The 13520-nt window shown below is 40.2% G+C and overlaps 1 protein-coding gene across 3 annotated transcripts in view; it reads left to right on the top strand.

Moving 5' to 3' along the window:
• The first annotated feature begins 470 nt into the window (after window positions 1–470).
• mdfic (MyoD family inhibitor domain containing) overlaps window positions 471–13520 on the top strand; it is a 73712-nt gene continuing 60662 nt past the window's right edge. The window contains exons 1-2 of one of the 3 annotated variants that reach the window (XM_078219885.1): window positions 471–919; window positions 1419–1557. In XM_078219885.1, coding sequence (XP_078076011.1) covers window positions 1473–1557 — 85 coding nt within the window. In that variant the 5' untranslated portion in view covers window positions 471–919; window positions 1419–1472. Of the gene's footprint in view, window positions 1101–1418; window positions 1558–13520 lie in introns of all 3 variants that reach the window. The other 2 variants (XM_078219884.1, XM_078219886.1) reach the window with 2 other exon arrangements.

Here is a 13520-nt window from a genome sequence, read left to right as displayed (position 1 = left end):
AACCTGTTAGACTTTAACCTGGTGGTGTTGAAACTCTTGTGTTTACCCCAGTCCAACGCCGGCATCTCCACATCGTGACTTTCAGAATCCTACAGGATGTTACTAAAAATTACAAACTCCCCAATTTTACAATAGGGTTGATACATTTCTGACAAAGGAAATCTTTCCTGTGGTGAGTTTTTAAATCTTGAGTCAGTCACTGTGACAACCGTATACTTAAAAGGCATCGTTTGACTTAAGTTGTGTGTAAGTTTTCTAACTTGTAAACGACATTGCAGCAGCGTGCTTCTGGCGTGCAGCATTGAACGGAAAAGTTCTTTTCTGTCACTAGCCATTCCAGTGTAATTTTTGCTCTCCTGCTGAACATTGAGTGAAAACACCATAAATAAAAATACATTTTTTTTAATTCTGTGGGCCTGGAGTTCCACTGGGCGTCAACCCATAAGCTGCTGTGTAACGGTCAGATATACATATCAGGCAGCGTTTGGAAGCGAAAATGGATCAGCTGCTTTGCAGTGCCAAGCCTGAATAATATTCACTGTTTTTGGGCATAGGGTTTTGAAAGAGGGCTCTGAATGTTCAACTTAAACAGATAAATATATATATATATATCGCTGCAATGTTGCCTATAAAGGGAAGAAATGATTAAAATGCAAATAGAATCAGACTGAGCGAAGAGTTAACAGATCTCAATTGGTGCGTAGCTGAAGGCTGTGTTAAAGCGGCGGGCGTGTGGACCCCGCGGGTATCCCACACACACACACACACACTCTTTGGTGGCTTCACTCCAGTGCTGAATAGCATTGGCATCCGGAAATGATGAAAATTGTGGTCTGGGGAGAAGAGGAGAAAGAAAGAGAGAGAGAGAAAAAAGACTGTGTGTGAAGAAAAGTGAAGAAATGAGTTGGAGAGGAATAATGTAAGAGAAGCAGCTTTAGCAGATCTTATCTTCAACTCAAGCCCTGACTGCAGAGCAGGGGGGACGGTGTGAACTGCAGAAAGTGGCATCGTTTGGAGACTTGAGTAACTTTTTGTTGTTTAATTCGGGCCATCAAATCACAACTCGAGAACAAAACAATTGGCTCTGGGATGGTTTTCAGGTAGGCAACCAAAGGCAAAACCTGAGACTGGGTATTGCACTGTTAGTAAATAAACAAAGCACTAATTTCTCTTAGTTGTTGAAGGAAAATAATCGATATTTTTGTTGTACATTGTTTGTTTTCTGATTTTTGGAGCAGCTGTTGACGTAATTCATATAATGGAGGCATTTATTAAAAACAGTTTTCCACCTTAAGTTAAGGGATGGAGTGGAATGGACTGCTTTTTACATTTCGATTTTTTTTTGTTTTTTAAAAAAAAATCTGCTAGTTGATTACTTTTGAGTTTCCCTTCTTTCCCCCCCACCCCCCTTCTCTCAGGATTGCTGATTCCGTTTCCAGCATCTGCGCCTGAGTGAGAGCTGCTTTTGGCAGATGTCCCAGGTGAAGGAGCCTCCAGGGCCTGGAGGGCCAGAAGAGGACATTTTTACAGAAAACTGCCTTTTACTCCACACTGACGGTAAGGAGACTGGGGCCGGGGGCGAAGGAGGGGTTATGCTGGGCATCTCATGCTTTTGGAGCCTTAGAGGTTCAAACGTTTCAGTTTAAACTTAAAACTTAACATTTGGCCCCCAAAGTGAACATAGAGCAAGCCAAATGAGAATTTAATTAGAGGTGAATGCCTCACTAAATTTACATCTTTCATCTGTAAAGCTTAATTACCTTAAGTGAATATCTGAATACGACACTACCAAGTTTCCATATACACGTTTGATTGCTACAAGAATTAGAATAGTTTTAGGACTTTAGTTGAAACTTGAGATGAATATTCATCTAACCTATACTTTGGGGTCTGTTGAAGTTTGACATCTTGCAGTGGTAATTTAATAAGATCCCCCAAGCTTTTCGTTTGGTTTGTTTTAGATGATGCTCATGCATGTTGCATTGCAGGGTTGATTTATACTTTTGAGATTCAAACTGGGATGCCTTGCACCGCAGGGCGAAAGTGCACATTGGTTTTTCAGACTCTCTTCTGCGAGGAGATGCACTCAAAAGTAAATGTTAAAAAAGGGCAATCTTAATTTTTGATATAATTTCTGGTTTTAGAGTATCTATCTTGGTAAAATCCAATCAATTTCATTGGTATTAAAAATAATTTCTTCAAAGATTTACATTGAAATGTAGCAACGTTTTAAAAAAAAAAGCTACTATGAAATTTAAAATCAGTTAAATCGTGTAGGAGTCTCTATCTTGAAATTAATGTTGTGGAAAATGTTTATTTGAGGCTCCTGTAATTTTCTTAGAACTGCAGTTTAATGTTATCAGCATCTCGTGAAAGACTTCCCTGGCTATCACCATAATACAGCTACAACTTCAGACAAGCACTTTGAAAAGTTGTAAGTTAGATAAACAAACTGGAGGGACAGCAGCTTGCATGAAATTGGTGCTTGGGTGTGTCACCTAATCAACAGCCAGCAGTTTAATCTTGCCAGTTCATTGTGTATTTATATGCTAGGCAGCTGTTTTATTTCTGTTGTCTTTTTGTATTTTGTTTATTTCAAAGCCCTCAACTTTCTGATTTCAGTTGTTGTGAACAATTTGTTTCTCTTTTGCTACATTAACTTCTTTCTTATTTGGCAACTGAACTCGTAGATGTATTTCCTGATGTCAGCATAAATGTGTTATTGTGACAGTCATAGAATCCTACAGTGCAGAAGAAGGCCATTTGGCCCATCGAGTCTGCACTGACCACAATCCTACCCAGACATTATCCCTATAACCCCATACATTTACCCTGGTTAGTCACCTTGACACTAAGGGACAATTTAGCATGGCCAATCCACCTAACCAGCACATCTTGGACTGTGGGAGGAAACCGGAGCACCCGGAAGAAACCCACGCAGACACGGGGAGAACGTGCAAACGCCACACACACAGTCACTCAAGGCGGGAATCGAACCTAGGTCCCTGGCGCTTTGAGGCAGCAGTGCTAACCACCGTGCTGCCCCATATTAACTTTCAAACAAATGAATTCAATTTATTAACGAAGTTGCGAAGTGTCCCACTTAAAGTAAAAGTGCAAGGGAACACTAATGTGTGAGATTACCTACACCCAACTGTTGCAATATATTGTGATGAATGCAGATCATTTCAAACAAACCTATAAAAGTGCCTTGCATTTTTAATGGTTTTTCATCTGTTTCATGTAAGTAAATAACTTGGACTAATTTAGTCATTGAAAGGCATTGAACCAGGCCTTCAATAACTTTAATTTCCTGTGAATTTTGGATAGCTAGGGTATGGTGGTGCTTCACTGGTCAGAATTTGACTATTCTCCTTTTCTCCAGGGCTAGAAAATGTAAAGAGTGATTGTTTTTTATTTGGAAGACTAAACCATTATCTTCAGCTTCTGCCACAAACTCTGTTCCTTCAACCAGTGACTCCATCCCGGTCGCTGGTAACTGGTCAAAGCTGTAACAGACTCTCCGCAACCATGATGTTGCATTTGACCTTGAGTAAGCTTCTGAACATGCGTCTGCACCATCACGAAGACCGTTTATTTCCACTGTCGAATATTACACAACTCAGTTGTGGCAGCAGTTTACCTGCTATTTGAAACTTTTTCCTTGACTGCTCCTGGTTGGCCTCCGATCATCCACCTCCATAAACTCCAGCTCGTCCAAAGCTCTTCCATCCATTTTGCACCAGGTTCTATTCAAGCGTCACCCCTGTTGGCTCCAAGATGATGTGGAGATGCCGGCATTGGACTGGGGTAAACACAGTAAGAAGTCTAACAACACCAGGTTAAAGTCCAACAGGTAATAAACCTGTTGGACTTTAACCTGGTGTTGTTAGACTCCCGGCTCCAAGATGAACAGTGCTTTGAATTTTTAAAAGAATTCTCACCTTTACTTTCAAATCCCCATCCATGGCCTCCCCACTCCCTACCTCTGCGGCCTCCCCACTTCCTACCTCCACGGCCATCCCACTCCACACCTCTGCGGCCTCCCCACCTCTGCAAACTCCCACATAGTTCTTTGAAATATCTGCCCTTCTCCAGTTCTGGTCTCGTGCCCATCCCCAATTTTAATCATTCTGCCATTTGGCAGTTGGGACCTTCAGTTACTGAGGTCTTAGGCTCTGAAAATCACCCCTCCCCTCCAGAAAAAAAACCAACTTTCCTCTTTTTAAGATGCTGTTTAAAACTTGGGAAAAGGAGAAGGGTTTTTATTTTTGCTTTTGATATCTCCTCATGCGGTTTGATGTCAAATTGTGTTTGATTAAAGTGCCTTGGGACTATTTACTTCATTAAAGGTACAATATAAATGCATTTGTTACTTTGCAAATCAGGGTTAACGGTTCTTAAATTTTCAGCAAATGCAAAAAACAGTGTACTGACGTTTAGTTCACTGTCTTGTCATCTCTGGAAGCCATTAAAATACAAATATTGAATTACAAAGAGGTTGCAGCACAGAAACTGGTCTTTTGGCCATTGTCAATGCACCGTGGGAACCTTCTCCCACTGTATTTACTTCATCTCATACTAGCAACCTATTCCATTCCTTTCTCCCACATGCAGTTACTAGCTTCCTCTTAAGTACATCTATGCTAATGACATTGACCACTCCATGTGGTAATTGGTTCAATGTTTTCATAACTTTTCCGAGTAAAGAAGTTGCTTCTGAGTTCCGTATTAGATATACTGGCAACTTCAGAATCACAGAATTGATTATGGTATGAAAGGAGATCATTTGGCCCATCATGGCTGCACCGACTCTCCAAATGGGCAACTCTCCCACTACCCTTCATATTGTTCCTTTTAAGAAAATAATCTGATTCCCTTTTGAGTGTTTCAATTGAACCTGCCTCCACCATACTCAGGCAGTGCATTCCAAACCCTGACCACTCACTATGTATCACATTTTTGATTCTTTTGCCAATTACTTTAAACCTTGTTCTCGATCCTTTTACAAGTGTTGGTGGGTTTCTCGCTATCTACTCTATTCAGATCTTTGTGATTCTGAATACCACGATCAAATCTCCTCTCAGCCTTTCTTTTTGCTTGAGGAAAACAGTCCTCCTATCTTCATAATGGAACTTAAATTTATGGTGGCTGGTTAAGAACATAAGAAATAGGAGTAGAATTATGACCTCCTGAACCTGCTCTGCCATTCAGTAAAGTCATGGCTGATCCTTCAATCACAATCCCACTTTCCCATCCCAATAATCTTTATCAGTCTTGACCTCGCATATATAGCAGTCGAGGGTAGAGAATTCCAAAGATTCCCAACTCTCTTGAGTGAAGAAATTCTTCCTCATCTTAGTTCAAAATGGCTGTCCCCATATCCTGAGACTATGTACTCAAGTTAGAGATTCTCCAGTTGGGAAAAAGCCTTTTCGCAACTTTCCTGTCAATCCTTCTGGAAAAACTTTATATGTTTCAATGCAATCACCTCATTTTTCTAAACTTCAGAGAATTTATGCCCATGCTACTCAAATCACTCCTCATGGACTCACCCTAGGAATCAATCTAGTGAACCTTTGCATGCCTTTAGGCCTTCCTTAAACTTTTAAGCTTCCTTGAGTGCAAAAGCCAAAACACAGTATTTTAGCTGGGAAGTCGCAAAAATACAAAAATTGCAGGAAGATTTCCTTAACCTTGTGCTGCAAAGTCTTGCAATAAGGCCTAATATATAATTCTTATAATTAATTGCTTGCTATACCTGCATTTTAACTTTGTGCTCCTTGTACAAAGGACACTCAAATTCTTTGAACAGCAACATTTAATAGTTTATCGTCATTTTAAAAAAAAACTTAACTCAAAATAATAACCTCATATTTTCTCACATTACACTCTGTTTGCTACCTTCTTACACAGTCACTCAAACTGAGACTCTAGCACTGATCCTTGCAACATCTCACAAGCAGCTGCAAGCCTGAAAATGAACCATTTTGTTTAAATCTGGTTGAGGGAGTCTGTGGGAATAATTTTGAGGTATCCCACCAGCTGTCTTGTACTCAGCTGATCTCACTCAACCAATACATAGACTACAAAAGTCAACATATAGTTAAAGAATGAAAAGGAATCTATTTATTAATGCATGCATCAGGAGAAAGAACAGTCAAGGGTTGGCTATTCTCTCTGACATAATAAAAATGTGAGATTGATATACTCTTCTGAACACTTCAATATCCCGCTCAGTCTGTCACCTAAACTGGAGGGTCCAATTACAATATTACACAGTATTACCTTAGTCAGTAACGTTCCAACAGGGTTAGGAGATCATTGCATCGAAGTTCCTACCCTGTTACCTAGGAAACGTAACCCACTTACATCCAGTATATCCAAGGCCACAGCTAAAATCTGCAATTTTTAATAGGTGAAAGGAGTCATTATTTCACCCGGATGGCCTCTTTTTTTCAGCTTGAGAGACTGCACCAACCTCACTACCCAGGGGCAAATTCACTCCTGTACATTCCAGGCCTCTGACTAAACTTACTTTTGTGTATCCCAAGCAGATAAGCAAAACTGTCTTTCTATACTCCATTGTATTAAAAGAATTTGATCTGTCTACCACAATGTTTCCCATCATGCTGAGCAGCTGGATCATTGTTTGGCCAAAGTTCACAAACACATTAAGAATACAGTTTAATTTCATTATACTTGGTTAAATTGTGGCTATACAGTTTATAATACTTTTGCATATATTGTGTCTCAAACACACACTCCTAGACACGCTGTGAATTCTCACTATATGTAAGGCACTTTATAAATACCTTAACCTAGTCTACTTATTATCGTAAAACTAAAATGAAGGGCCTCATACTAAGAATTTGATACAACCACCCCCCCCCACCAGATAGTATTTTCTTTTAAAAATAAATTTGAACTCCCAGTTGTTAACTGAAAGAATAATGCCACAAGATTTCATGCTTTACAGAATAAGCCTTTACTATACAAGAATTAAACAAACTAAATACTACTAACTTAACACTTTATTTTACAAACCCTTATTATCCAAGCCTGAAAATCTCAACAGGATTCCTTGTTCTATTTTGTTCCACCCAAGAATTCTGTTATACATTACAAGACCTGGAGGGTTTGTTCACCCTTCCTGAGTCCAAACCAAGGTGTGTGACAAGTCTTAGGAATTTCCTTAGTTTCCCAGCCTGGCACTCAGATTTCCAAAGCACATGCTCTCTTGAGAATTCAATGCTACTGATCTCTTCCAGCAGTTTTACTTGCCGACTTTGACAATTTTACTTCCACATATGGTTGGACTTTCCATTCCAAGCATGGGCCCCAGTTGCAATTTCTGCCCAGTGACTCTAGATCAGGAATACTCCTGATTCTAATGGCCTCCATACACCTTGTTCTGGCTGCTGGCAAATACACCATTGCCTTCTTGCAGCCTTGATTTGATTTATTATTGTCACATGTATTAGTAGACAGTGAAAAGTGTTGTTCCTTCCACGCTATACAGACAAAACAAGTTTTTTTTTATACAGAGGATGGTGGGCACCTTGAACTCGCTGCCGGGGGAGGTAGTGGAAGCAGATACGATAGTGACTTTTAAGGGGAGTCTTGACAAATACATGAATAGGATGGGAATAGAAGAATATGGTCCCTGGAAGGGTGGGGGGGGGGGGGGGGGTTAGTTCACACGGGCAGCAGGCTTGGAGGGCCGAAGGGCCTGTTCCTGTGCTGTAATTTTCTTTGTTCTTTGTTCATACCATACATAGAGAAGGGAAGGAGGGGGTGCAGAATGTAGTGTTACAGCCATAGAGGAGATGTCAGGGGTAAGTTTTTCACTCAGAGGGTGGTGGGTGAGTGGAATCGGCTGACGTCGGTGGTGGTGGAGGCAAACTCGTTGGGGTCTTTTAAGAGACTTCTGGATGAGTACATGGGATTTAATGGGATTGAGGGCTATTGATGGGCCTAGAGGTAGGGATATGATCAGCGCAACTTGTGGGCCGAAGGGCCTGTTTGTGCTGTGGCTTTCTATGTTCTATGTTCTATGTTCTATAGCTAGGGTGTAGAGAAAGATCAACTTATTATGAAGTGGGTCAATTCAAAAGTCTGATGGCAGCGGGGAAGAAGCTATTCTTGAGTCGGTTGTTAAGTGACCTTAGACTTTTGTATCTTTTTCCCAACGGGAGACGGTGGAAGAGAGTATGTCTGGGGTGTGTGGGGTCCTTGATGATGCTGGCTGCTATTCAAGGCAGCAGGAAGTATAGACAAAGTCAGTGGATGGGAGGCTGGTTAGCATGATGGACTGGGCTATGTTCATTTGTCATAAATAACCAACTGGTTGTTTTAGAGAAAAATCATGTGGAGAGGATTGCGCACCCATTACAGAGTGCACCCACTTTTACATCCATGAATTTATTCCATTCAACATCCTCAACGCCAACTCCAGACCAGTCAAGATTGACAGCAAGCACTGAATCTCAGTGAGAAGGAAGCGGGAGTCAGGACTGACTAAAATGACTGTTTAAAAATACAGCAATACGGACTTGGCCATCTGGATTTACCTACAGCTGGTCTAGGGGTTAATTTGTAAATTTTAATATTTGCAAATTTATTCCCCCCCTCCCACCCCAACAATCATTTCACCATCTCCCCTTCAAGCTGACTGCAAGAAAACAGAGGTAAACCTGAAATTAAAAAAAACATTTTCCTGTACAACTTAATTCCATAGCAATGTAGCATTTCTGGGTGGAACTGTTCCAACAGAAATTTATACTAATCATCTTTTACCTTCAAAACAACCCTTTGATTCTGGGAGCTGCATGGAAAGTTTATATTGCCAATTGATACCATGGTCCTTTAGACTATTTTAACTACTTTAGACAGCTTTAACTAGACTACTGGTAGACTTACTGGTATTTATAATTTGCTTTTAGCTTCTTTGATTTGGAAAACTTAAATTAATAATTGAAACTTCCCCACTTTTTACTCCAATTTCAAAACATTTTCTGTGATCTCTTGAGACAAACTGGTTCCTCCAGGAAGATCCAAAATAACATTATAATCCTCAGTGTGACTGCTTCTTACCACAGGCCCAACAACACAATGAAACTTTTAAAAACTATAATCAGCCCAGGTCTGCTTGAATTACACTTCCGTTTTTCAATATTTCCATTTATCTTCATTTAGATTTCAATTCTTAAAACTATAAAATATATGTCTAAAACAAATGCAGAAGAGATTTGTCAAACATTATTTTCCTTTCATAAAACCATGTTGACTCCGCCTAATTGTGTTTTGATTTTCTAAATGTACTGCTATTGCTTCCTTCATAATGATTAAAGCATTTCTCTGATGACTGATGTCAGGCTACCAACTTGTAGTCCTATTTTCTCTTTCCATCCTATCCTGAATAGCTGTGTTACATTTGCTATCTACCAATCCATTGGACTATTTCAGAAACTAGGGAATTTTGGAAGATCAGCGCTATTTCCGCAGCTGCCTCTTTTAGAATCATCCTCGGATTTTATGTGGACAATCAGAACATTATGTTTTGTCAACCATTGCTCCTTTTAATTTCTTTGATTTTTTAAAAAACTAATATTGCATACATATTTGACCCTTGCTTTACTGCTATTTCTGGTATTTCTTTGTCTGCTACTTTGAAGATGGACACAATATTTGTTTAATGTCTCTGCCATTTATATTTTGTCCTGACCTAACCTCTGAGAAATCCTGGTTTACTTTACTAGAGAAAAGAACTCCACTTTGGTCAGTCGCTGCTCAGCTACAGAAGCCCTTTCTTTAGTGATGCAAGGGCTATAAGTTAAATAAGTTGAGTGATCTAGATTTGGTTTCACATCACCGCCCAAAGTTATTGACCTTCTCACTAAAGTGAGAGACTCGAGAGTTAGCATGCATGGGAATTAGAAATGGTAACACTTGAGCATTGTGCGAAGTGCTCCTCGATATTCCCAGTCTTTCAGTTTACATGTGCCATCACAGCATTTAGTAACCGGAGAATTCTTTCAAGCACTCTCCCCAGCAATTCTCTATAAAGCCCATTTTTTTGTGCAGTAATGTGTGTTTTGATGTCAGTGTGGAGGCAGTATTGCCGACAGAACCAACCGTGGTCGTGGAAAAAAAACATTGTTTTGTATTTGGTCAGATATCACAAAGAAAATCTGAATAAAGATTGCATGAAATCCAGAGACTGGGATAATTAGTTTCCTGTTGTCACAAATGGGATATAGTCACATAGATGCTGGAATATCATTATTTGGATTTGGCTGATTGCATGATGGGTTTCTGGTCGTCTGAATGTTTTCACCCAAGTGCAAGTTTCTTTGCAACTCTTCATATTATTTGGTCACAGAGGGAACTTTACAGGAAGGAGCAGCTCAGTTTGTACCCCGGAGTGAGATATGAGAGAAATTTTATTCTCGTTTCCCCTCTACTGTAAGTGTAAACATGTAAATTGTTCTGAAATTATAGCCTATGTAGTTCTGAAGAGACTGCCTTGGATTAGCCAGTCTTTATCCCTTGGTTTCTTAAAGTAAGCAGCATTGTTGGTCCTGCACATCTATTAATTTTTTAAAAAGTAATTTTTGTTGTCTCATTAGTCAGGATCACCCAGCATTCTGCACAGTTGTGTTCTTTTAGATACTCCATTCATTGTCCTCTATTTCCTTTCTGACAATGCTGCCCTCTGGCTCTCCCAGTTCCCCAAATCATAAACACTCAAAATTCTGCAAGGGTGCCGTTACATGATACAAACCTAAAAATATGAAGTTGAGTTTTTGGAAATCGAGGGTTGGAAATTTTGTGGGCGGATCTTGAATGCAAAACATGATCGTGCCTTGGATGCACCATTGACTCTGTACCAAGTTCTTGGGTCAGCTTAACGTGGGCTGATGTTTATTTACACTGTTTAGGTTGCCATAGAGTCCTTGCTTTGGCCAAGGTGGGGGAATTTAGTTCCAAGTCCTATCTGCCTATGAATTTTGAATAAAAGATTGCTCACTAAACAGCAGTTTTCCAAAGCAGTCAATTGACCTAGATTGCTTGAAGGATACAGCCTTTTAAAATTTAAATTCCTTTCCATTCTATTAAGTCCTCAGCAATTCTGGTGACAGGACATGAGGGTCATTCATGCATCCATTATTGTATAGTTTTATAATACACCCGTACAGAAAAAAAAATCTGAAGCAGAAACAAAATGCTGACAATACTGGGGGCAGAACAGGAGGTAATTTGCTTGAGAGGTTAACTCTGGCCAGAATCTTACAGCCATTCACGCCAGTGGGATTTTCTGGTCCCACTGCAGTGAATGGAGACTTGGCTGAGTGCCAAATTATCCGTCCTCACTGCAGCAGTGGGGTGGGAATGGCTGGTAACGTCACGCCCTCTGTTTTTCTTTCCACAACTGCTGCCTATCCAGCTGAATATTTCCAGAATTTTCTGTTTACTTTTAATTTCATAATTCTCCAGTCTCTTTGTTGTAATGCAGAGTCTTCAAGCTGCAATTTCTCACAGACGCAAAAAGTCTAAACACTTATAAAATGCATCCTGTCCCAAGGATCTATAATTTCCTTTCTGTTCAACTATTAAAAAAAGTAGTTTTTAAGTAGTGCCTAGTGATAACATCAGAAGTATTGCTTGAATGAACTCAAACAGACCAGAATGAATGACCTTGTAAAATTAGTTGCTGAAAAATCTTCATAGTTTGAAGAGATCCTCTGGGGACTTTGTTTTCTCTTTTGCTCTGCTGCAGGGTGTTTCACTAAGAGGAGGAAGATTACCTTGAGAGAGAAAAAAATGTCAGTGGTAAACCAACTGAATTGAGGCCTGTTACTATGAAAGCATTATTGCATGATTGGCTTGTGTATTAGTATACGGTTGCCTTTTTAACTAAGGATCATTGTTTCCGTGTGTGTATTTGGCCCAGAAATTCGCTAAGGCTGTGCCTATTTCCCAGGTGCCAAATCGGTGCTGAAATCTTCAAAATATCGAGAGCAGAAATTACACACCTTATAGGCTGGAAGTGCATCATTCAGCATATTCGTGTAGGCAGAATGTGTCCAGAGTGCAAGCCTTCATTAGAGCCTTTGTATGTGCAAATAGGGGCATGATACATGTCTGAGCACCTGTGCAAAACTGGGTTTCCCCATTACAATCAGGAAAAGCAAGACTGTTTGGAATCTAACGCATGGACCTTAAACTGTCACCATCACAAAGTAAGTTTTTGAAGTGTAATTGCATTTCATTCCTTTTGTCAACAAACCGCCCCATCTCCTGACTTTTGTTTTAATTTATTAATATCACAAGTAAGCTTACATTAACACTGCAATGAAGTTACTGTGAAAATCCACTAGTCGCCACACTCCTATGCCTGTTCGGGTACACTGAGGGAGAATTTAGCATGGTCAGTGCATCTACCAGTCTTTCGGACTGTGGGAGGAAACCGGAGCACCCAGACGAAACCACGCAGACGGGGAGAATGTGCAAACTCCGCACAGACAGTGATCTAAGCAGGGAATCGAACCCGGGTCCCTGATGCTGTGAGGCAGCAGTGCTAACCACTGTGCCACCATGTTTGCCCCCCCCTCCCCCCAATCACAATTGTGCCACACCACTACCACGCTCCCCAATGCTTTCCCTGCCCCTTTTAATCACTTACCTGAAGTCTTTGCTGCTGACAGTACCGTCCTAAATTGAACTCTCGTCAGTGAGCTGCTTGAGGATGGACAGCAGGTTAGTGCCCTCTACGAGGCAGCTGAAAACTCTGCTTTCAGTCGCACAGTGGCCTATAGCAGTAAATTAGTGAAGGCAGTAACACTTTGCCATCTGAGCTTTTTAATCATTTTTTAAAATTAACCTCGCCATCTCTTTAAAAAGTGTCATGAGCAATCCACTGAGCTGTGCATGTGCCACATTGTGCATTGGAAAATAATGAAATGTTAACTCATCCATTTAGATGAGTAATGGACAGATAGTGGTGTTCAAAATGGGGTTGACAAGCAAATACAATATCAGGGTTTTTAATCTGAGACATAGTTCTACAGAATATGAATTAATGCTCAGTCCAAAGAAATCTGTACTGAACATCAGCAGTGAGTTTTCACACATGACTTGTCATGCTTGTGGTATTCATAGTGTCATTCTTTGACACATTGTCCCTTTGCACAATTGTGTTTTAATGTAGAATTAACCTTTCTGGGGGGTATGCATTAAGGAGTGAAGATTCTGATTTTTAAAAGAATGAAATGCCAAGGTGTAGCACCAAATTCCAAAATTGAAAATATGCTACTTAAGGAAGTTGTGATGCTGAGTTTGGAGTTTGAATGTTTTGATGATCCTAAGAAGGTAAAATTGAGAGAGAGAAGTTTCAGTTTTGAGACCCAAAATATGTTTAAATAATTCAAGAAGTAACAACATCCAGCATGCATTCCATGCTGTTTGTAAAGAGGAATGAGGGCATGTAGAATGCCACGTGAAAAGCAGCACTGGCC

The sequence above is a fragment of the Mustelus asterias genome, chromosome 9 (genome assembly GCF_964213995.1).
Source record: "Mustelus asterias chromosome 9, sMusAst1.hap1.1, whole genome shotgun sequence".
Classification (NCBI taxonomy): Eukaryota; Metazoa; Chordata; class Chondrichthyes; order Carcharhiniformes; family Triakidae; genus Mustelus; species Mustelus asterias.
This window is presented reverse-complemented; position numbering and strand designations above follow the sequence as displayed.